At 28.3% G+C, this 26,786-nt stretch overlaps 1 protein-coding gene across 1 annotated transcript; it reads left to right on the top strand.

Moving 5' to 3' along the window:
- The first annotated feature begins 1,938 nt into the window (after nucleotides 1-1,938).
- Nucleotides 1,939-16,994, top strand: LOC142332881 (protein takeout-like). The gene is made up of 6 exons (XM_075379572.1): nucleotides 1,939-2,145; nucleotides 9,625-9,720; nucleotides 11,081-11,228; nucleotides 12,604-12,737; nucleotides 14,316-14,465; nucleotides 16,599-16,994. The coding sequence occupies exons 1-6, from the start codon at nucleotides 2,058-2,060 to the stop codon at nucleotides 16,754-16,756; spliced, it is 774 nt and encodes a 257-aa protein (XP_075235687.1). The 5' UTR covers nucleotides 1,939-2,057; the 3' UTR covers nucleotides 16,757-16,994.
- The last annotated feature ends 9,792 nt before the right edge of the window (nucleotides 16,995-26,786 follow it).

Raw genomic sequence — 26,786 nt, 5'->3', positions numbered from 1 at the left:
TAATTGTTTTTATTATATTCGAATGATTTTAGGTGCAAATCCTTCGGTCAGGAATATTATTTTTTATAAGCTACAAATATTTTCATAACGTATTCCTCACAGATAAACTTTGCTATAGCTTTATATTTCATTAAGAAAAAAATTCTACTCACGTGCCAGGATTTACAGGAAATATTTCGAATTACAATAATAGCGCATTCGCTTGTTATAGCGGTTAACTCGTCGTTGCAAATCGCTTGTTTAACTCCTAATTTTCAAAGTCGAAGGTTCTAAGGTTCAAATCCTAGTAAAACTTAATTACATTTATATTGAAAAGGATTTGAATACTAGATTGCGGTTACCAGTATACTTTGGTGGTCGGGGTTCAATTAACCACACGTCTCAGGAATGGTCGGCCTGAGACTGTACAAGACTATACCTCGTTTACATGTCGTTCTCATCTCACTGGGCAAAGGAGGGTTGCTTATTGTTCACTAGTTGATTGCAATCTACACATTAGGAATAAAAAAAAGCTGTCAACACAGTTTCCCGTCACACGGCTTTTTTGATGCACGGCATACACACGCGACTTAATTTAAAATACTTATCAATTTATTTAAATATAATATTTTTCTACAACAGGTGTACGTCAGTGCTATATTAGTGCTCCTTGTAGTTACAAGGGGTACTATTGACGCAGTATTCCCACTTAGCCGGTAGTTTAGAGCATTTATTGGGATGGGGTTGTGATTTTGAAAAAAAGTTCTTTTGTAAATATAATTTTTCAATCGTTAACAAAGCGCCTAAGAAAAATATGACCTTAATTAAGTGAAATCTCGAGATATTGAGGGTGATCTTGCTGTACAGTTTCACCCCCCCCCCCCACCCTTGAGTTTTAAGTTGAAAATTCAACGGCATGCGTAAAAATTCAATGGAAAATTCTATGCCCATATATATATAAATAATCTAACCAAGTTTAGTCAAAATCAGTCCAGCAGTTCTGGAGATATAATCTGTGAGACACTGAACACACACGTATATAGAAACATCTGGAAAACTTCCATCTGGTTTTTTGTGGTCCTGTTCTTTTTTTTCCTGTTTAGCCTCCGGTAATTACCGTTCAGATAATACTTCAGAGGATGATATGTATCAATGAAGTGTAGTCATGTACAGTCTCAATTCGACCGTCCCTGAGATGCTTGGTTAATTGAAACCCAACCACCAAAGAGCACCGATATCCACGATCTAGCATTCAAATCCGTATAAAAGTAACTACTAGGACTTTGAACGCTGCAACTTTTGACTTCCAAATCAGCTGATTTGGAAAGACGCGTCACCACTAGATCAACCCGGTGGATTTTGTGGTCCCCTAGGTGTCAAAACTTCAACTTCCGGTGAAAACCGCTTGTGCCCAAATTGAATCGATTACAATACTTTTCCTTCTTTGCTATAGCGCTATCTAGACGGAAAAGTAATTTAAAAAACACAGTAACGATAAATCGATAAAGGGCTTGTTTTTTTTATGATTATCGATCCTTTAGTAATTAAAAAATGATCGATGTTCCACTTAGTTTAAATCTTATTGGTCTTGTATCACCTCCAAGGATACGTGCGTATATAAACAAATATTTGTTAGCAGAAATATAATTATTAATTTAAATATTATAAATAAAAAGACAGAGAAGACATGGAAGTAATTTATTTTATATTTTCCCTTTCTGTTTAACTGCATCAAACAGTCTTGTTTTATCGGTATGAGTTGCATTAATTTTTACGGTTACTACCGTACACAACAGCATCTGCTTCCGGTCATACAAGGCTAACCAGAAAATAACATCTATCTCTTTTATTATATAAATAAATAAATAAATATATATATATATATATATACACTTGGCGTAAAAGAATCTTGAGGGTCAACATTTTTTATTAAAAGGATTAACAAGAAAGGAATGGCTTTTTCTTCATATATATATATTTTTTTTTTCCTCAAGTACTTGAATATGCAGATATGCAGTGTATATATATATATGGTACTGCTTTAACTGAAACTTATGTTGTAACCGACTGTTCTCAACATGATGTCTATACGAGTTAACGCATATTTTTTTAATGTTTTATTATATATATTTTATTGTTTAATTGAAAACAATGCTGCACCAGCAGGTTAGTAAAATTTAATTTAATTTTTTTTTTAAATTATTAATATAATTTATAAAAAGGATTTTAAAAAAAAGTGAATTTTTTTATCTATGATGTACGGTAATTTGTTATAAAAACTGACTGTACAATATGTTTTTTAAATAGGGCAAGTTGCGAAATATTTCTCTTTTCTTTGAGCATTCCCGCTTTTTGTTAAGTGGCTTCGGAAAAATATTTTTAAAAAGTTTTTGATTTGAAACGATACATTTTTTTTTTTGTTTTAATGTCTCGGCCTTTCATCTGGAGATCCTGGGTTCAAATCCAGGTAATGCGTGACATTTTTGTTACCTTAAACATTTTCATTTTCATAAGGCAAAATTAATAAACCTATCTATGCCCGTCAACAACTTCCATAGTAGAATGGTAGCCTATCTGACTTTCATCCAGAAGGTTCTGGGTTCAAATCGTAGCATTTGTACGAAGTAAAGGAAGTATTATAATCGAGAAAAATTTCGGTTTTTTAGATTTCAACGGAATTATCCATTTTGAGCATCCCTGAATCCATTTTGACTAGTTTCGGCGTGACGTCTGTACGTTCGTACGTACGCATAATTCAAAAACGTTTATCCGTAGAATGTTGAAATTTTGGATTTAGGACAGTTTTAACATCTAGTTGTGCACCTTTCCTTTTCATTGCAATCGACTTGGGCATAATCGACTTGGGAAACGAAAAGTCTGTCTTCTTGCGCAGAACTACGGAAGAATTTTTTTTCGTTGAGTCGGCGTTTCTTAAAATCCTATCCTTATTTTCAGTGAAAAAAAAAAAAAAAATATATTGTCTTCAAAATTTATTATAAATTTAATAATTTTTCAAATATTTCTTAAAGGTTTTACTTTCTGAAGTTAGTACTAGATTAGTGTTGTTAATTGTTTTTTTTTTTTTGGGCGCCGACTTCAAAAATTAAAAAAAAGGATTAAAAGTTTTTTCATTGTTTTTTTGTTAAAATTCTTTTTTTTAATTGTTGTTACCATACAGTTAAACCTGTATGGAATTTACATTGGTGGCATCCCGAACGAGGCCTGGTTGATGACTGACATGTAATCAGTTAGAGAGTCTACAGATGATCTCTGGTAAAGCCCCTCAGGGCTTGGAACAGAGGGATGGTGTGGCGACCGGTAACATCACAAGGGTGTCTTTCCCCTACAGGATTGGGATACAGTTAAATCTAGTAGAATATAAAAGGTTCGCAGTAACAGAAACAATAAAATTTCATTTTATTGATTAATTTTCAATAAAATGAAATTTTATTGTGAATCAGTACATGATTCATTGGTTTTTTCATTAGAAATAGACGTTTTTAAATGAAAATATTTTCAAGAATCCAGCATCAATAAATGGTGCCTTTCTTTAAATAATTGTAAAAACATGTAAAAATATTTTATTCAGTTACCTAAAACAATATATAATTTTATATGTCATGTATATGTATATATATATATATATATAATAAGTCGGACTTTAAGGTGATTTTCAATGGGAAAATCTTAGGTTCGAATCCTGAACCAGGATTGGCATTTTTCACATGCTACAGATTTAATTTCTCATAAGAAGTTGTAATTGGGAGTCTAGTTTTTAAAATGAAATGAATAAATTGATTTAGAATTTGTTTATTTTACGTAGATTGCAATTTTTGCTCATAAAGAGTAAACATCTCTCATGTCATACATAATACAGTCATGCCCTTGTCACTCATTTACCTTAATTTACTTGTTTGTAACAAGTATAGCCAGAATTAGTTATAAGTTAATGTGAAATAAATGAATTTATGATTGTCTATTTGTAAAAATAAATTTTAGTATGAAGTTTGGCTTCTTTTATTTCATTGTTTTTCACTTAGATAATAGAATTTTTTTCTTATTATTAAATCATTAATTCATAATATGGATATAAATAAAACTATGAATTAATTCATTATTATTTGTGGGTGGGTTTATGATATGAAATATTTGTAGAATATGAAAAGTGAACGGGACTTGAATCCAGAAGCTTCTGGGTTAAAGATAAAGATGCTACTTCTACACCATAAGAAAAATCAGTTGAGTTATTTGTAAAAATATTAATTTTTAATTATCAATTAAAACTTCTTTATTTTCAATTAAATAATTTTTTTTAAATAATCAGTTTTTAAGAAATAAAGTGTTTTGGATGGTTTTTTTCTTTTAATTTTAGTATAGTGTTTAAAAATGTAAACACAATTTGGATTCAATATCTTTCCCAAATTAGAAATTATTAATTTTTTTAGAATAAAAGACAGATGCTAATAGAAAACTAAGCATTTTAAAATTTATTCTCATCTGATTTCTTATCTCTAGGCTAAATTAATTAAATATTATGTTTATACAGTAAGGTTCACAATCACCAGTAAACTCTTCATGCCCTCTTTCAAAGAAGCTTTAGGTACGTTGTCAGTTTGGGAAACATTTATTTTTCTAAGGTATAAAGATATTTTTCCTGAATAGTGGATGAGGATCTTTAAATCTGACATCAAAAGTGCCCCGAGAAGTGTCATCCAAACTTAAAGAGACTGACTCAGGATGTCAGAGTTTATGCGACAATATGTTCTTAATTTGTTTCATTTACCCTCTGTCCAATAAAAATGTTTTTCTTAAGAATGAATTGCGATATATACAAAATTTGATGTTCACGTACCTAACACAATTTTTTTCTTTTTTATCTTCAGACATTTGACTGGTTTGATGCAGCTCTCCAAGATTCCCTACCTAGTGCCAGTCATTTCATTTCGATATACCCCCTACATCCTACATCCCTAACAGTTTGTTTTACATATTCCAAACGTTGCCTGCCTGCACAATTTTTCCCTCCTACCTGTCGCTCCAATATTAAAGAGACTATTCCAGGATGCCTTCCTTAATATGTGGCCTATAAATCTGTCTCTTCTTTTAACTATATTTATTCCAAATGCTTATTTCTTCATCAATTTGCCGCAACACCTCTTTATTTATCACTTTATCCACCCATCTGATTTTTAACATTCTTCTGCAGCACCATATTTCAAAAGCTTCTAATCTTTTCTTTTCAGGTACTCCGATCGTCCAAGTTTCACTTCCATATAAAGCTATGCTCCAAACATATACTTTCAAAAATCTTTTCCTGACGTTTAAATTAATTTTTGATGTAAACAAATTATATTTCTGACTGAAGGCTCGTTTCACCTGTGCTATTCGTCATTTTATATCGCTCCTGTTTCATCCATCTTTAGTAATTCTTCCTCCCAAATAATAAAATTCTTCTATCTCTATAATCTTTTCTCTTCCTATTTTTATACTTAGTGATCCATCTTCGTTATTTCTATTATGTTTCATTACTTTTGTTTTGTTCTTGTTTATTTTTTACAGCAAAATAAATAAGTTAAAAAATTTTACATTTGGATATTTCTAAATGGCAGTCTAAATCATTAATAGCTCTGTAAATAATATTTTTTTTTTTTTTGTCTTCAGGCATTTGACTGGTTTTTTATCAAATTAAACTTAATCAAATTAAGTTTAATTTGATTAAATGGTAAGCCTTTTTATTGTGAACCAATACATCTCACAATGAACAAATAAAATGAACTAATACATCTCATTTGTTCAAATCAGTTGAAATAAGACTTAAAGTAGATTGCAAAATTTATGCAGTCTGACAATTTTATTCCTGTTTTTACATTTTTATTAATTGAATTAAAAATAATAATACTGTTTATCAACCGATTTGAACCAATGAGGTATCATTTTGTTAACAATGATGGCTTAATATTTCATTACAATATCTCAATCCATTCTTAAGAAATATATTTTTATTGAAAACACACAAAACAGAACAAGAGAGAAAAAAGCGAGGCATTTATTGACATGAATGTTTTTAAGTAGATGTCCTGAATCGGTTTCTAATGTTTGATTAACACCTTCTGACACAGTCTGTATAAAAGTAAAAAATTTTGTTAGAAGGTAGGACAATCTTTGCTGAAATGAAGAAGTAAGTTTTAAATTATTCTGAATAAACTTTTCTGATTTTCAATTATTATGTAATAATTGAAAAAAAAATCTGATATTTCATAAAAAATATCATAAATCATAATCATATATCATAAAAAATCATAATATTTTATGAATTTATTAAAATAATAATAATAATGAAAATGAGGAAAAGTCTTTATAATAGATTCTTTTATTTTGTTTATTAAACTCATTCTTTTCCTTGTAAATGTAAATTAGTTTGTAAATTTGCATCTTTTATTTGGCTGTTTGACAAAATTTTATTACGGAGATAAAAAAAGAAGAAACAAAATCTTCTTTTTAAATTACCTGTTTTTTAATCCTATACTAGTTATTTATGTGTAATGTTGCGATCATATTATTATCTGAATAATAAAATTGGTTTCACTACACAAAAGTGTGAAATTTTTAAGAAATACGTGTAGGTGTTTCTACTTGATGATTTATTGTTTATTACATAAAATAAAAGCTATTTTTTTATTGTTAGATTTTTTAATGATGAAAAAAACATTTGTTCATGAAACCAATTTATTTTTTTGTAAATTTATTATTAACTGAGTAAAGAAAGATCCTGGTTTAACTTTACCTTTTAAGATGCTGTCAATTTATGATGCAGTTATAGGCAAAAATTAATTTACTTTAAGATTCCTTGCTATAAGATGAATCACTGAATTTATATTTAGAAATTTTTGATAAAAATTTTTGTTTCAATATGGCAGCAAATATAGTGGTGTGGAAGAGTGACAATTAATTGGCTATGACTTATTGAGTTTTTGTTTATAGGTGGTCTTTATATGTATTATTTTATAAATATTAACTTTTTTGAACATTTCATATTTTTTAACAAATCGAAAAATATATCAAAGCATTAACAGATGTGTAATGATGTGCCTCCTTGATAGTCATCAGTCAGTAATGTCCAGTTTTCCTGAAAACAATACTTATAATTTTCTTAATATATTGAAATTACTTTTTGGAATGGCAAATCCTTCCATAATCAATAATGATAAACAATTCCTGTTTTATATGTTGTTACATTTAATACAATAGATGCTAGTTATACTTTTTATAAAATATATTTATTATGCTGTATTAACCTCTTTTTATATACATCGATCCGAATAAGAGGTTTTTATTTGATTTAGCTATAAAATGCTAATAAAAAAAATTTTAAATCATTAAAATGGAACATGAAAACTTAGGATTTATACAAAGATTCTAGATCGTATATATGTCAAGTACTGTATTGTGTTGGTTATTGAAGAATAATTAGCATTCCACATCAAATTGACAGAGAAGTGAGGAATAAAGTGGTTTCTCAAATCTTTTTTCATTGAGCTGAATATACTTTTGTTTAAATCAGCATGCCAAGTCCATCATCATAATGTAGGTGGTATTCAGCTTTACAATTAATATCTACACTCAGTTCACCATAGATGCAATAACTTTGACCAGTGCCATTTGTTTAGCAGCTGATTTACATGATTTAATTGCCTAATATAATTGCTTAGCAAAAGCAATTGCCTAATTAATTGCTTAATATACATATTAATGTATGGATATGGGGTAATAATTAATGTATCCTTTATTTGGGAAACAATGTAATAGACACAGCGTCATTATATATTACTAATATATTGGAATGTTTAGTTATTTGTGACAGACAGATGGTATAAAAATTTACAATTTTGATAAATGATTTTAAATTTCTTGAAATACTTTCATTTCATTGTCATTTTATAGTGTTTTCCAAGTTAAGAAAAAGCGCTAACAAAACTTCTGATATTTTCAGTGATTAACAGGAGATTGACTGCTGATACTAACTATGATTAAATTTTCTGATAGCTTAACTGGTAGATTAACATTTATATAGATTAAATTTTCAATATTGAAAATCCAAACATGAATGTAGATGATATGGGAACATTTTTTTTTTAAAGATTACCATGGGACCCAAGTTCAGAATCTTAAATATTTTTTTGTAATAGTGATACTTATCTGTTTTCAAGTCTTTTCTGGTACTAAAAATGTTATACAGGATAGCAGGTAGCATAAAGAGAGATAGCATAAAGAGCAAAGAGTTCATGTTGGCTAAAATGTTTTTACTATACATTTTTATTTACTTATTATTTATTTATTTTTGCTATTATACTTTAAATATAATTGATAATAAAAATGTCATTTGGTCAAGGGAGTTAATTGTGGACAAAAGATCTTTTAACTAAAATTTTGTTCTTTTTGTTCTTAATTATATCTTTAACACTGTATCATTTTTAAGTTAAAAATGTCTTTCGATCAAAGGGATCAAATTGGACCCTCATTTTTTTTTTTTTTTACTGAACATCTTGATTTTTTGCAATTGTATTTATAAATATTTTGCAATAATATCCGAACACCTATGGCATATTTAAAATAAAAAAAATTGTTATTGGCAAATCAGAAATGTTATGCCATCCTTTGCCTAATATTTAAACAAATAATTTGATTTTTATTCGGTTCAAAACTGAATTAATACAATGATAATTAAAAATTAAAAAAAAAAAAGAATTAATTTCAAAAAAGTGATTAATACAGCTATTTGGATAACTGCTGACTGTTGGGCCTTGTTTATGGTTACTGCTAGGTGAATAGTGAAAAAAATTTAATTTAAGCTGTGTTTGCAATAATAATTAATGGAAAATTGAATTTCTTTCACCTTTTGGTTTTAGAACATTTGAAATATTTCAGAGTAACATAGTTAAAATTGAAAACGGCCAAGTAAGGTAAAATGCCATTGATCAAAGCCATATATATTATATAAACTGATTTACATGGATCACTGAAGTTAAAAAAAATGTTGAGTGAAGTTAATTACAAGTTATTGGTATTTATTGATTGCTAATGATTATTACAGTTAAAGACAATTAAAATTTATTCGTTTTACAAAACTAAAACAAAATTGAGCCAGGTTTTTTTCTTTGCTCTATCTATTTTAGAATAAAAGGGCAATATGTTCTCTTTTACTGAGCAAAAGGACAATTAATATTTATGACTATAACATTTACAATGGAAGTAGAAAAATGTTGGCAGTTGTTGGAAGTTGCAAAAGTCAAAGTACTATTCCTTATGACAGCAATACCCAAGGTTACCTACCTTCGGTACTCCAATAGGAAAACATTAGAGCATCCATAATGATATTCCAAGATTCTCAGTCTAAAAAATTGTGCAAGAATACACAAACAGAATAGATTTGGGTAAATGTATGTAACATCTTGTTAAGGCAGTATAAGAATGTGTATATCAGAATAAATGTAAGGGCTGTAGGTGTACATTAACACCTTTCGCCCTCATTTACATTCTCTCCTCTGCCATTATCTGTTGAGAGTGTGTAAGACTCTATGTACATCCTTTCTCAAATCTCTATACTTTTTTGTAAAATGCACATATTAATTTTGTTTTTATTTTCAGATTCCAACAAAATATCAAACTGCCTTGCTAAAGATGCATCTATTAATGAATGTGTTAAGAAAGCCGGTGAAGCATTATTAAAGAAAGCAAATAAAGGTAAATCTTATTTATTTATTTAGCATAAAATATCAAAAAAATAATATTATGGGCTTACAATTTTAAACATCACGATACATTCAGGACATGTTTTACTGGAGAAAATAAAGAAAACAAACAATATAAACATAGATTTAGAAATGCGTTGTTAAGAGAGTGTCAGCTGGCGAAAGATTTTCCCTCGATTTCTGTGCCTTTGGTAAAACAAACTGTAAATTACTCTTTAATATCCTTGTTTAATACTTTTGGATATTAAACCAAAAAGGTAAATTTAACAATTTTGTGTAAAAATAACTTGAAAAATAGAAAAAAAGTAGGTAAGACTCAGAACTGTATTTTTATTAGTTTTCGAGAAATCAAGGATAAAAGACAAAAGATTTGGTCGAAAAACACCATTTTGTTTGGCGTAAAATAGCTTTGTTAAATAGGTAGGTAATAAACACATAAAAGTTTTAAACAAAACTTGTAGAAAATTTGATTCTGAGTAGAATGTTATGAATATAGTCCACAGAAACTAAATTCAGATATAAGAATTTAATTTCAAAGTTTATTCAAAACAAAACAAATCGAAATGTGGCAGATTTTAAACAAAATTACATAAACAAAAGAATAAATATTTTAGAAAAATAACAAATACAAATAATAAAATTGACTTACAAATAAATACTATTATAAATATATTATATAATACACACACACACACATGCACACACACACACACACACACACACACACACACACACACACACACACACACACACACACACACACACACACACACACACACACACACACACATACATATATATATATATATATATATATTCTCTGTTTATAAATAACTCTGCTTTGTTGGTGAAAATTTATTTTGTGCTATTTGTAAATAAGATCATGTTTACTCATAGACTTGCTAAGTTCACAACCTACCTAATGTCAAATGCAGTAAATACAAATTTTTACTAAAAGAAGAAAGAGAAAAGCTTATTTATTACTTCTCCATTAACTGAAACATATTGAACAAATCTGATTCAATACAGCTTCAAAGTAAAGCTTAAGATAAACTACATTAGGAATGGAATATATAAAAAAAATATATATATATATATATATGCATGCGTGCATGTGCGTGTGTAGTTTATCAGAATTCACCATATTATTTTTACGTGTTAAATCCCATATAAAAAAAAAAATCACTTGAGTATGTCATAATGTCATAGGCATTCACAACAGTACAATATGTCTTTTTTTTATTAAACAAAAAATTGAGTTTATATTATTTTTAAAATTCTTTTTTTTATCTAAGAACATAAAAATCTTGGGATTTTTATATTATTTTTAAAATTTCTTTTTTTTATTTAAGAACATAAAAATCTTGGGATACCATTAATGGATCCATGGACAATACCAAAAATGACTTTACATAATGGTAATGGCGCAGTAAGTTTAAATCTGGAAATTATAGATGGTAAACATACTGGATTTTCAAAATCACAAATTACACAAGTCAAGTAAGTAATTATTCATTAATTTATTTTAACATTTTGATTCTTATGTAATGCATCATTATTTTCTGATTGGTTTCCCATTTATATTTGAATATCAATAATTTTTTTTGTGGCTTGCTGATAATGCTGTATGATTTTTATCTGATCTTCAGGGAGGGGTGGGAAATGACTGTGTACTAGTGTCATATTTTTTTGGTAGTTGATTTTTAAAAGACAAATTTCTGTTTTTTTCTTGCGGTTTCATGGAGAATTGGTTTTTTATAGATTTTGCCAGCCTTTTGTCTGTTTGATAGATAAACAAAGTGGAAACGTACGGTTTACAAAAGTAATCAACTGATCATCTCTTCTAGTAAAGGTCTCTTGCCAAACAATTTATAGTCCAGTTGGGTATTTTCACATATCACATAATTCTGGAATGGACCAGTTAGATTTTACAGGAGCTTGTACCTGATTTTTGGAAAGATCTTTAATTTTAGTAGGAAAAACAATTTTTGTTAAGTATATATTGTATTTCACCAATATAAAATTGTTGATAAGTTTGCATTTTTCCAGTCTATATAAAAAATTCTCCAATATCTTGAGAAATAAGGGATGGTGGAATGAGAAATAAGGTCAGCTTGGAAAGGTTTTACGCTTTCTTCTGGGAGAGGATGTTTGACTCATACTACAACTCTTCCACAGAATCCTTTGTCACCACCTATTCTTTTTCAAATTGTTGATCCCTTTTTCCCGTATGTAGATCAAACTTTGCTAAGTATATGTGAATATTAGGGCAAGAGGTGCTGCCTGTAAACTGACCCAGCTACTCTGCTTTGTGTGATGGTTGGTTCACACTAAGCTGGTAAAGCAAGCTTACATTTTTTTATAGAATATAAAAACAAAATCCAGCGGTGCTGTAAATCATTCTGCCAATGGAGGATTTTGGTAGTGTAAAACTAATGCGATTTTATTTATTTAAAATATACAAATTTTATTTATTAAAATTGTGTTTTTATGTAATTTTAAAATATAAAAACAATATTTATAATAATAGAATAGTTTTAAACAGAAAAGATATAATACTTAAATTACAGAAAGCATGCTCCTGTACAGAACCGCCAAAAAAAAAAAAACTAAGGGTAAGAAAACAAGATTCCAAGTCAAAACCAAACGTAAGATCCAATTTTTCAAAGAAAAAAAGAAAGTATGATCGGAAAGAGTGCAAAAATACTAGACTAAAAGAAAACCACAGAACATCAAACAGTGATTGATTCAACATATCCGCAAGTTGGATGATATGGAAAAAAAGAAAATATTTTTCGGCCAAATCACTGAATTAATTATCTTAATTCTACTTAAAATAAATCAATTATGTAGTAATTTATCCTTTTTTTTTTAGTGCTCACCCAGAAAAATACGAATTTGAAGTGACCCTTTTGGTACCGAATTATGAAATTACTGGACAGTACAATGTATCTGGGAAAATTATTATGTTACCAATAGCTGGTACTGGACCATGTCATATAAGATTCAGTAAGTAATTATTTATTTTTTTAAAATAAAATTTAAAATAATTTTTAAAATAAATTTTCTTTGAATATTCATGAAAACAGTTTTTTTTTAATATGTGCTACATTAGATTAAACTATAGATTTAACTATAATTACAGGCAAAGAGATGTATGAATGTATATTTTATATACGAGGGTTATTTTTTTTTCAAGGTCCGATCGGTCACGAAATCAAAACCACAGTGAAAATAAAAAATTTTTTATTTGTAACAAGTATTTACATAGTTATGCTATTTCTTTACATAGTCGCCACTCCGATTTAGACATTTGTTGTAGCGTGGTACCAACTTTCCAATACCCTCGTCATAGAATGGAGCCGCCTGTGTTTTCAGCCATGTTTCTACGCTGGTCTGCAGCTCTTGGTGGAATTCATGGAACGCAGCACGACCATCACTGTAGCCTCATACTGCGTGACTCTTCAACATCTACGAAGGGCAATTCAGAATAAGTAGAGAGGAATGTTGTCATCAGGCATTGTCTTTCTCCATGACAATGCTCGGCTGCACACTGCAGCTGTAACAAAGAAGCTCCTGCAGCATTTTCGTTGGGAAGTATTTTGATCACCCACCATACAGCCTGGACTTGGCTCCATACGATTTTCACCTCTTTGCTCACATGAAACGCTGGCTAGGAGGACAACATTTTGGCACAGACATCGAGCTTGAAAAAAAATAACCCTCATGTATATATATATATATATATATATATATATATACATGTGTCACCCCCAGCCCTCTCACTCTCTTTGTGTGCATGTTTCGTCCCAAAACCATTAAAGGTTAAAGATTGTAGGTGATCTGACATGAGACAATTCTTCCCAAAAATAACATAGTCATTTTTAAGAATGAGAAGCTTTCCATGCTAGGTTTACCAGGGAAAATTGGGAATAAAGTGGTATTCCATTTTTTTGGTTATTGGTTCCTCTTTTTTACTGAGGGCAAATATGTAGTTATGTAATAGTGTGCCTAGCCCACCTGAAATGTAGGTTACATTACTAGTGGCATCTTCATTCTGTTTACTGGAGGGACTGGCTGAATAATGAACATCATTACTTTCAGAGATAGCAACATTGACTGGTGCTGCTTGTACCTTAGGTGCTTTATATATGTCATATCTGTAAGAAAGACTGAACTACTCATTGAAAAGCAATAATACCTCCTTTGGTTGGGCCTAATCAGCATAAAAAACTTAACATAAAACAACGTAAAATCTTATTTAAAAACATATGCACTGTTTTATACATTACTCAAAACATTTAATTTGGTTGTTAGAATTAGTACATTTTCACTTTTATTTTATATTCATTCTGCTTCTTGCATTACAACCTTGAATTTTAATTTTCCTCCAAAATATTCCCATTTTATGTACTGAAGATGTACAACATTTATAGTGAAATACACAAAGACACTGTAAATTATGAACAATAGGATATTCTGTAGCCATATTTGTTGTAATAATTGTATATATATTTTTATTATTTAAAAATAAGTGTGCAATATAAAATCTGCTGTTAACGTGTTTTTTTTTTGTTTTTTTTTAAGATGACATATCTGGTACATGGAAGTTTAAGGGTGAACCATTTGCAAAGAACAATAAAAAATATGCTAAATTAACTGACTTCAAAGTAACACTTTCTACTAAAAAAATGCAAGTAAAATTAGATAATCTCTTCAATGGAAATAAACAATTGGGTAAGTTTTTATTTATTTATAATTATTAATTTTATTTTGTGTGTGTGTGTGTGTGTGTGTGTGTGTGTGTGTGTGTGTGTGTGTGTGTGTGTGTGTGTGTGTGTGCATGCGTGTGTGTGTGTGTGTTTTAGTATATTTTTACCCGGACTTTGTGAGCTTTGGCAGAATAGTTTGAAAGACACATTGTAATTTAATATTCTTTCTGATACAATTATTTATTAATATCAAATCATATTGTGTAAAATGTTGGTCACATTATTTTCAAATTTATGTCGAATGTTACTTAATTTCTTTTTTATGCAACTGAAACACTCAATTAGTATTTTTTTTTGTTTTAGTTCAATAACTGGTACAAAATACATTGTATTCTTAACATAGTTTACAAGAAATATTAATACAGAAACTAAAAAAAAAAAGTGTGCGGTAATTTAACTTGGTTTGCTCCTTTTAAAGTACTCTGCTGTTCAGTTAATGCATCTCTCCTTACAGTGTTTAAATGTTGCCATACACTGTGGAATTCTGTTTACCAAATAACGTGTTGATTCATAACAATGTAATATTGTCTGCTGTTTGAAAACAGCAATTAGAATCAATTTTTTTACAAAACAATGCTGGAAAGTTGGGGGCTAAGGAACAGCTGTCGTTTCATAATTTGCTAAAATTTCCATTTCTTTCTCATATGCTCTCAAATATTATTTTAATATAAATAAAATTATCTACCTGTTTGACTTACCAGGACCCTCATTAGCGATATTTTTCCATAAAAAAAAACCACAATTGAGATAAATGTTGGAAAAATTTTGACAAATATATTTTTGATTGTGATTATAGTTTTCCATCTAATATGGTAATTTTGTTTTAGTTTTCAAATTACAATCATACACCTTTGTTTTATTTACATATCATGTGTTATGATATTTTTTAAATAAATTGGTATCATTAAACTACCCGAAAGCTACTGATTGATAATAATGGTTTTTTTTTCAACTACTGTGTAAAGATTTTTTTCCAATGCATTACATCTTAAGGATCTTTTCTCAAAAAATTCCAAAAAAGTTCCTAAAATCTCACACCTTTGACACTTCACAATCACCTGATTTCACTGAAAATGATACATTTTTTTCAAAGTGTTCATTATAATTGTTAGTTTATGGTGTGTGTATGTTATTTTATTATTATATTCTAAGATTGTTTTTTGTTTAATCTGAATAAAAGTGTATTTAGCTTCTTTGATATACCTATTCTTTAAGTTAAAAGTTACAGAAAACTTTACTTTATTTGAATAAAAACGGTACATTTTGAATAACAATGTTCAAGTGTTTTTTTTTGTTGTGAACATAAAACATTCTGTATTGTGTATTCTTCCTCATAAACATTTTGTAGCATTTAAAAAATTTTCCTCCCAACTTAAAAAATTAAAGAGCATAAATTGTTCTGAAATAAAGTTCATATTTTTTATAGATTTTATTCAAACCACCGTAAAAACATGAACTAAAAAAATAATTTCATGAACATAGTTTGAGAGAATTCCTAAAGACTCATTTTGCCACATTCAGATACTATTTGGAGTTGAATTTCTTCACAAGGATATTCCATATACTGTGATACGTTAGAAAAACTGTTTCTAAGTCTATTGTACCAACCCACCAGGTTGGTCTAGTGGTGAACGCGTCTTTCCAAATCAGCTGATATGGAAGTCAAGAGTTCCAGCGTTCAAGTCCTAGTAAAGTCAGTTATTTTTATATGAATTTGAATACTAGATCATGAATACCGGTGTTCTTTGGTGATTAGGTTTCAATTAACACATCTCAGAAATGGTCGAACTGAGACTGTACAAGACTACACTTCATTTACACTCATACACATCATCCTCATTCATCCTTTGAAGTAATATCTGAACGATAATTACCAGAGGCTAAACAAGAAAAAAAAAGAAAAAGTCTATTGTACCAATTTCCATACTGATAACCATATCGCCAGAAGTATCTAGAAAAATACGGTTCAGTTTTAGAGTATAAAAAAGATAAAGGACTTATACAGCTGTAGTAAAAAAAATGTTGCATGCTTACATTAACTGTTATTTTATTGATTTATTTTTATGTATTTTTTTTTTAATTAATTTTATATTTCTAGGTGACACAATGAATTCATTTTTGAATGAAAATTGGGAAGAGGTATTTCAAATATTGAAACCAAGTATGGAAGCAAATTATGCCCGACTTTTAATGGAATCAGGAAATAAAGCATTAAGTAGAGTAGAATACAAAACTCTTTTCCCAGATGTGGATTAATTCAACAAATATAAGTAATTATTTTTTATAATTACTGAATTTGTTGTATTATGTTTTGTATTTATGTAAATAATTAATTGTATATTATTTTATGCGATTATTATATAACTAGTCAGTATTATTTATAGAATAATATTTATTTTTATTACATATGCATTACATTCCAAATTGTTATTCATTTTTCATTTTCATGATTCTGTTATTATGATTACATTAAACGAAAATATTATATACACAATATTATTAATCTTCTTGTTTCACAATTTCCTTTTACTATCCTGTCTAGATAGGACTATGGCAGAGCTATAGCTCTAGAAGGGAAAGTATTGTAATTGGTCCAATTTGGGCATATGAGGTTTTTTCTAATAACTGTACTGGTCAAAGGTACTGTTGTGATAGAAATATTATAATATTTCTGTAACAGTACATATCTTGCAGAATATAGCAATAAGAATTATTTGTAAGCATTAGAGTTAAGTTGATCACTCTGAAGTGTGATCAAAAAAGAGAATTTTTTTATATAACACGCTTATTTTCATCTGAATTTGTCTTTTTTTCATGTGGTGGCAGCACTGTCTATAATATATACCAATATTTCCGACCACATTAGTGGCGTAAAAACCCAAATTCCTCTTCCTTCTTTCACATTAAAATATAAATTAGGCAGGCAACCACCAGCCATTTGTAAGAATCTATCTTTGTGGAGTGCTTACACCCTCCACAAAACTAGGACCTCATCAGGTGAATTCCTGCTTGACCAAAGAGCTAGCACCAAAAAGCCTTCAGAAAATTTACTGGAAGGGAATCATGTCAGGAGAAGGACATACATTTTGCAAATCTTCCAAGGATTAATTCTAGTAAACTAAGAATCTAAAACGGATCTGAATACAATCCTAAATTCTATCAACCTTAAAAATCAAATAAACATAAATAACCACCATTTAGTGAGAAAAATTTAGCAGCAAGGTACTAATATCCAAATTAAGTGATAAGTAGGGGATAAAATTTCCCCTGACACACTTGTAATCTGTTCTGTAGAGATGCAATTAAAATTCAGGAACCAAATAATTAGGACATAATTTATTACCAGTGGAGATTTATTTCATATGAAAAAGATGGAATAAAGGATTTGCATTAGAAATAGGAAAAAGTTCATGCAGTGAAGTGATGATGTTAGCGAAGGCTTTTGAGGAGAATCATATATTCATGCCAAGGATTTATGAGGGTACAAATAGTTACAAGATGGTCGTGAAGACATCAAAAGGTTGGATATCACAATACATAGATTTTATTAATGTGTTTTTATCTTCAGACATTAAAAAAAAAATGTTAAAGTTGGACCAAGAATTTGTGGTTCTACAGCAGTGACTCCATATTGCCGTATTACATGAATTGTACGTAATTTTTTTTTTTAACAGGATTTGTAATTCATTTTGTTTATTGTTTTATTGATGATGATAATTATATACAAAGATCGGTGAGCAGTGCTCAATGATCAATAATGTGGTGATTATTTATTATGTTACTGTTGTACTGTGTTAACACACAAAATAAAATAACTAAAGTTTATTGTGTATTTGTGATGATAGTAATTGTTAAAAAGTCTATAACATTTTTAATATAAGTTGTAAAAATGCTTAACTTCTTAGTAAGGAGTATACTATATTTTATTTTATAATATAAATTTCCGCTCAAAAAATTTGAGCTTTTTAAAAAACTAGTATAATCTCTTGTAAACTAATACTTTTATTTTTTTTAAAGAAGTGATGGGAATTAAAAAAAATTTTTCACCTTCGGAACTTTCATTTACATAACAGCATTTACTATTAAAACAAGCTGTAGTGTATTTTTAATTTTATTATTTCAAGTACATTATCAAGTTTTTGTATGATACCTAGTACTATAAAGTACTGCTATCTAGCGGTGCGATTCATAAAGGTACATTAAAAAAATGAATAAAATGACATATTCAAGTCCCGCAGTTCATCAAATGGAAAAAACCATTGTCTAACAGAATTCAAGGTATTTTTTGAAAATATTCTTTATTACTAATTTAATTAAAATGAAATATAATGTTTTCCCATTTTTCCATCACGCATTATTTTTTTCCCATTTTCATTTCACAGTTAGGTTAGATCATATTTAGAACTTTAAATGTAGTTCTTTGACTTCGTCGCATCTTACTGAATAAGTTCCAACGAACTCTGTGATATTGTTATATAAGATTAGTTAACAGTAAAATAATAATTTCTGAATGCATTTACTATTTTTGAAAAATGCAATTCCATTTTTTTGTCGGTGATTTTTAAAACTGGAAATAAATTATTTTTGAATTTTATTAAATATTTTTAAAATTTAATTTTCTATTAGAAGTAATAGTAGGACGGTAAAAAAGAAAAATACACCTTGAAAATTTATAAAACAATAAGAATTTGATTGAAAAATGAAAACTTTTTTGACTTCATTAACTTATTTCACTTTTACAGTAACATTACTATTTTTTTTATATAATTTTTAAAATCAAAAACTTATGGCCTCGATTTTTTTTTAAATTTCTGATTAAATGAAACAATTTTGTGTCTAAGGTTGAATAAAAAAAATTATTTCTACTGTCATATGTTTAAAAATAGTTTTTAGTTGCATATAGAATATCTGTACATCAAATAATGACTAGCAGAAAAAAATGTGCTACTTTTTCGTTTTACACTTCCCACTTTTTTTGTATTTTTCACATAAAAGTTACTTAATGTAGCATGTTTTATAATAATTGATGAATAAAATAATAGATAAAACACACTAACATACTGTTCTGAAAATGCTGTTCTAAAATTTATTTTAAAATGTACACGATAAGTTTACTGTAATTTTATTTTGACGGACATTCAATGAGCTGGAATATAAAGATAAAAAAGTATTGATTGTCTTAAATTTGAAGCATTCTTTTAAATATTTTTTATTAAGAAAAAGAATTCATCTGAATTTACCATAGCCCAAGACTCTTTCCATTTTCTTCTTAAGCAGAATTATATTATTTTGTTTATAGATACAATTTTTAAAAATTTTATGCAAATTCATGCGTTTATTATTCTGTGGATATTATTTGACAGAGGATACAAATGTACCAAGTATACTATGAAAAAAATGGGTTTTCCTCTTTAATATCGATTATTGCATTATCCTGTTATTTACAAACATGCTCCCACATTCTTTTTACTCAAATTATATAAAAAAAGTTTATAAAATGCATAATTGTATAATTTTTAATTTCAATATTATGAAATGAGAAACTACTTTTATAATGAAGTAATTCTTTTGCGTTATGAAAATTTGATAGTTTATTAGGTAGAAAAATCAATTTTAATATAATCATTTACTAAGTTCTGTTTTTTCTTTAACGTAAGTTACAAACGTAGAGAGCTCAATTTGAAATTAATAGTTGTTTTATATTTTTTTTATCCAAGGCCATATTATGACAAAATATGGATGTCATCTCTTGTCACAAATGTGCCATCTTAAAACTTAAAATTTTATTGTAATACATTATGTATGCTGTAATTCTATTAATAATAATTATGATTTATTATTTATATTTATAATTTAAATTACATAAGGCTGCGATAACAGACTATCTACTCAAACCTATTACATAGTTTCTATGTCAATAGTATTTGCAGGTGGATTAAAATAATGAGAATCATTTCAACGAGGTGATATATTGTATAATAAAAAAAAATCTATATATCATAAACTAATACAGAATTACTGTATCATTTATATTTTATAATTATTTTAAAATTAATTTGTACATTAAATTAAGTTTTTTTTTTTATTTATTTTTTTTTAAACATAAAATATTTCCATGTGTGTTTGGTGTTGTCCTCTAAATCACCTTATACCTTCAGAACTACTGGACCGATTTTGACCAAACTTGGTCAGATTTTTTCAACTTAAAAAGTCAAGATGGTAAGGTTGAAGAGCAAGGTCACCCTCAGTATCTCGAGATTTTGCCTAATTAAGGTCATATTTTTCTTACCCACATTTGTTAACAATTAAAAAATAACAATATCTGCAAAAAAAAGTGTTTAGTAAAATTGCACCCCGACTTCAAAAATAGCTTTTAACTACTGCTACGTTATGATGTCACAGGTGAGCGGAAGAATTAAATGAATAATGAATAATATTTAAAGTGTAAAAAAGTAACTCGGTCTGGCTGGGTCTCGAATTCAATTACCTGGTCGACTCGGTACCTGATGCGTTATGCCTTGTGCTACACCAACCTGCTGACCTTACAAGTGAAATTTGTTCTATGTAAGTTGTGAAATTACATTAGTTTAGGTAGTGACGACTGCCACTGCTAGTACCACCACACCGGCATTAATTAAATACGGTACATGCGCGTGCTTTACTTAGAATCATTGAATTAAATAAACAAAAAAATATTATATTTAAATAAAATGATAAATATTTAAATTATGTTGTGTGCGTGTAAGGTGTACATCAGAAACAACCCACAGTTGTAGGACTTTTCTGGAACACAGCGGTAGCTGCGTGACGGGAAAGTCCTACAACTGTGTTGTCAACTTTTTTAGTTATGTGGTCAACAGCTAGAAAAATGTCAGCCTATTTAAAACACTTGTAACAATGTTTTGTCAGAAATTTCATCATCTTACTCCCCCTCAAGTAGTTTTTGAGAAACGTGTACCAAGTATTAATAAATAATAATTTTTGGAAAACACAAATTAAAATTTACTTACTGTAAAATAAGCCAGGCCCATATACTGGATCGTCAAGGTCATCTTCAACATCTCTCTTTCTTTTCACTGTATTAAATTTTTTATTTAACTGCATGAAATAGACACCCTTATTTACTCTTGTTCTATCAATTTCTTTGAAGATATTTAGTACATTATGACCAGGTTCAATTCCTAGGTGTTTAAATACACATACTCTTCTTAAACAACCATCACTGAAAAACAAGACAGCATTATTATTCATACTTTGAACGCATTGAGTCCAGTGAAAATGTTTTGAGAAGTCTGTTCATGATTATACTATTGAATTACTCATTGTGATTTAGGGTATTGTCATTTAAACAGTTCCATAAAAAGTTTCTATCTGAAAGCTCTTAAAGATTGGTTTGATAAATTTAACTACAGCTGGTGGTGAAGAGTGTATTGTTCACCTGTGATTTTGGATTTATTGCGTTTGCACCAGAAATTTTTCCCAGTGATGATCCAGTATATAGGCCTGGCTTATTTTACAGTAAGTAAATTTTAATTTGTGTTTTCCAGAAATTATTATTGTTTAATATTTGGTACACTTTTCTTAAAAACTACTTTTAAGATGATGAAATTTCTGTCAAAACTTTGTTAGAGTGTTTTAAATGGGCTGACATTTTTCTAGCTGTTATCAGCATCTAGTCCTTTCTCAGACTATGACATTCATGCTTCAAAGTATACGTAGGGAGTCAGAACCTTACTATTAAATATGAAGGTCTGTCATGTTAGTACAAATACATATTCCTGTTGGTATTTCTAAGTACCCTTGTTAATTATAGACAATTATTAAAATAAAATCATTTATGAATGCCCTTGCATTTCCATAATTTTTACATGATTTCCCATAAACTACTAATAATATAAATGCAGTCAGATGAATAGTAAATCTAGAAAAAGGAAAATAATTAAATAAAACCTTGAACGTAATCTTTCTCAGAAGCAGAGCAAGACATTCATTAATGACCTAAAATGCCATTTGTTGGCTGGGAATGATAGGAGTCTTGATAACGGCTTTCTCAATAAAATCGATAAGAAATTTTGTTAAAATCAAAATTTTGTGGATATTTTATGGATCTATGAATATTTTATGTAAAAATATTGCTTGAACATCTATTCTCATTTTTTCTAAATTGTTTGGGTTTCGTCAATCAGCAAGACTGTAACAATTTTGCAAGCTATTTATTCCTTATCATTCAACCTCCCAGTAACAGATAGAAGTTTCCATCATCAAGTTTTTCCCTTTGCAATCTTTATGCAACCATTTCAAACATGACCCCATTTACTTTTGAATGTCCTAAATGCATTCCAGCTTTTCAGTGGGAACATCATCACTGTACATGTATTTCTACGGACCTCTTATTTTTTGTTATTTCACTGGTTCTTATTTGGTTATTTATGAGGTAGAAACATAAAGGAGCTGGTTATAATTTTGCTTTTTCCACAATTTGTATTTATTGAAGATTAAATCTCAACACATTCTGCATTTATGAGTGTGGGTCGGTGTGAAAAAAAGGTGTTTGTAGTGTTATGTGTTATGCTGAATCATTTTTATTGGTCAGGGATACGTATTTTTAAATTCTGCTTTGACAATGGGGGATAATTATAATATATTGTGTGAGAATATTAATGATGTGAGTGTTAATGATAACTTCTTAATGAATCAGACCACAACAAAACAACAACCAAAATAACAATCATTCACCAAAATATTAAGATTTTAAATAAGCATTTTGATACTTTTTTGTTGTTGATAATGCTGGAGAAGAGTACACCAAATATTATCAGTCTACCTAGGATATGATTGATATCAGTTCATGAGGTTTCTTTCTTATAATCTGTGGATATGTATCTTTTTGTGTGTGCAGTGATTTTTCTAAAGCTACCAACCAGGATTATTATATTTGTAGCTGTTGTAGAGAGTCTTACCTGTTTGAGAAGATTAGATTGTGAGTTACTGAATGCAGATGTTATTTTTCTGAAATGACAGTGGTTTTTTATACATTTTTATGTTCTCAGTGTTTTGTGGCTGGAATAAGCAAAATAAGGCTTTGATTTTGAAAGGTCTTCTTCCTAAGATTTTAACATGCAATAGTTTTTCAATAGGAGATATTAACATAAAAATTAATGAAAGAATAAATAGTAATAGTGTACAATACCTAGAAGTACTTAGTATGAATAGGTACAGCTATGATTATTTTATTATTGCAATAGAATTATTATTATTATATTTTTTTTAAAGTTTGCTTTCCTTAGTTAGTATTGATACTAGAGTTACTGAAAATGATAGACCATTCTATAATGATCACATTTTTACTTCCTTGTATGAAATAAAGGAGGTATAATTGCAAAATATTTCGGTTTTCATATTTTAATGGAAATATCCATTTTGACTAGTTTCGGCGTGACATCTATACGTATGTGTGTATCTCACATAACTCAAAAATAATTAGTCTTAGGATGTTGAAATTTTTGATTTAGGACTGCTGTATCATCAAGTTGTGCATCTCTCTTTTTGATTGCAGTCAACTGGATGAAAACTGTCCAAAAAAGCCCAAAATCCAAACAATTTTGGATTTTTTCTTAACTCTAGTAATAGCCCTCATTGAGTGCTTTTCAATGATATATTAGAACCATTGATTTTTCCAGTAGATGTTCTTTGTTAAATCTACATTTCTCTAGTTCATTCGAAATTAAATTATTGCATTGCTGGGATCAATCTATATCAGATCTTCATCTGATTATAATTTTACAAAAAGGTACTGTACAGGTAATGTGTGGTTTGAGTAGGAGAACTCATTCTTTCCCTTTTTTCAGAAAATGTCTGTGTTTCCCTTAGATCTCTTTTATTTATAAGTTGCTTCAAATTTTTTACAAAAGAAATGGTAAGGCTGGAATGATGATAGCTAAGAGTGAAAGCTATTATATAATTAGGCAGACTTTTAGAGAAAGTACTGTTTGAAGGCCTTATTGTATATTGTTTCAAGGAACTTTTTGTTTTCTAGTACCTAAATTCTTTAACTGCTTGCCTGGTAGTGAAAGAAGTGCTTGTAATCTGAATCATTTTAAATTTAACTTAGGGTGGTGTTTTTACTTAACAATTGATGAGATGAAAGCATTGTATTCAATGGTGATTTAGTCTAAATGAAACAGTTGTCAATTTTTTAATTTAAATGGGATTTTAATTTACTTATGTTCATACCTGATCAGTGTAAATATTGTGTTGTGATGAATGAATGTGTGTGAGAATCACAGTTTTCTATTTTAATGTTTTTTTCTAAATATAATTGTTGATCTAATACTGTTACCTACAGTCAAGATATTGCTTTGAAGGTACTATATTTTCATATGAAACTATAGTATTATCTCTATAAATTTCTGGGGACTGAATTTATTGACATAATAAATCGATTATCAGTTGATATCAGTGCATGCTAAATCAGTTAACTAAGTGCTTTATTTTTTATATAATGCATTGCATTATATCATTTCTGTATTTATGTACGTATTATGTAGTCATGTAGCAGTTTAAAATGAATAAAGTTTTAAATGTAACTTTATTCATTTTGTTATTCATTTTATTCATTGTTATTACTACATTCTTGTACTTCAAATTCTTCAGTTTTTGCAAATAATTTTTTTTCACGAGGAACTTATGCTAGTATCAATTACAGGAGTTGAAACAAAAATTATTTTAATATTATATTTTTTTGTTTAAAATTCTCAATTTGATTTAATTCTTATTTTTTTACTTTTTAGAGGGTTTTACTAATTTTTTTACTTTTTTTATTAATGTTAATATTAATATTAGTTAAATAAAAGCTTTTTTAAAAAATAATTTTTTATATGTAATCAAATATTTTTGCATGTAAGCTAAAGTCTTGTAGAATAATCACCGTTATGTTGATTGGAAGTGATGGTAACTGTAAAATAATAAAATTCTTGGCTGTTTTATTAACTATTTTTTTAGATAAAAATCATGAGATAGTTTTCAAGTTAATCAAATTATAAAATACGTGTAGGTCTATGTGGGTTTTTTATGCAGTACATTTATACAGCTAAGTATATTTAAAGCGCTATTATATTGTGTTTAGTATGTCTTTTGTTACATAATAAAGAATGAATTGTCGGATAACTAGCTGAATTTCTTGATATTACTCCTGCTATCAGTTCTTATTTGTTATTATTATGAAAGGTACCTCTCAGCAGAGCTAAGAAAATGTTTTAAATATAAGTTATTTGTCTTAATTTTGTTTCCTTAATAGGAAATGTTAAATGCATCCACAATATATCTGCAACTTTAAGTTGTAAAATAAAAAATTGTCATGAAGGAACAGAATCCCTGCTCAAAATTTTGAATAATATTTAAAAAAAGCATTTTTTAAATTATTTAACATGACAATGTTCTCATTGTCATGTTAAATAATACCTTATAATCAGGTACTGTAATCATTGTAAGGTACTTATAATAGTACCTCATAATCAGAAAAATGAAACTTAAAAAAATTAAAAGTCATGAAATAAAAAGTAAAATAGAGGGGTAAGCCAATTAGCATACTTTCACTTTTATAATATAAAGTAAAGCTACGCAGTATAGCGAAGAAAGTACATATGTTTTTTTTAATTTTAAAGTGATAATGTTGTTTTATATATATGTGTATATATATATGAACTCCATTGACCTGTATCTGGTGGATAATAGTAGCATCTTTGGCTTTTATTTAGAATGTTCTGAGTTTAAATTCCAGTCAGGCTTAACGTTTTTCATATAATACAGAATTCATTTAACATCAAAAAAATGTAATTGGCCATCAGACTTTTGTTCCTTTAGTAGATAAAAAAATCAGAGGAAGTTTATACTTACTTGGATAAATAAATGTTGGATTATAATTATATTAAAAAAGTTAGAAAGTATTAAAGAAATAAAAAAATTGCATCAGGATTTTATCTTTTTAACATTACATTATATATAACTCTTTGAAGAGTTAGCCAACTTGATATTATTACTGTACAAGTGCTATTTAAGTAGCTGAAATTATATGTTTATTTCATGTCATTGAGACTGTTAAAATTTTTTAGTAAATAATGCAAATAAGCATATTTATTTAGTTCACGTAACATTGTTTAACGTTAAGTGGTGTCAATGTTTTTGATATTATAAGTACAAATACTTCTAATATTTTTATACACGATAGTACCATAGAATCTTGTACGATGTAATGTAAGATTTATTCTATTGTTATTTAGAACCTTAT

The sequence above is a fragment of the Lycorma delicatula genome, chromosome 12 (genome assembly GCF_047948215.1).
Source record: "Lycorma delicatula isolate Av1 chromosome 12, ASM4794821v1, whole genome shotgun sequence".
Lineage (NCBI taxonomy): Eukaryota > Metazoa > Arthropoda > Insecta > Hemiptera > Fulgoridae > Lycorma > Lycorma delicatula.
This window is presented reverse-complemented; position numbering and strand designations above follow the sequence as displayed.

Bases quoted from the DNA above. Each gene is read 5' to 3' on its own strand.
- LOC142332881 (XM_075379572.1), top strand. From the start codon at position 2,058: ATGATGTCTATACGAGTTAACGCATATTTTTTTAATGTTTTATTATAT. The intron at 2,146-9,624 runs GTTAGTAAAATT...TTTTATTTTCAG, and splicing joins AAACAATGCTGCACCAGCAG to ATTCCAACAAAATATCAAAC. The intron at 11,229-12,603 runs GTAAGTAATTAT...TTTTTTTTTTAG, and splicing joins TCACAAATTACACAAGTCAA to TGCTCACCCAGAAAAATACG.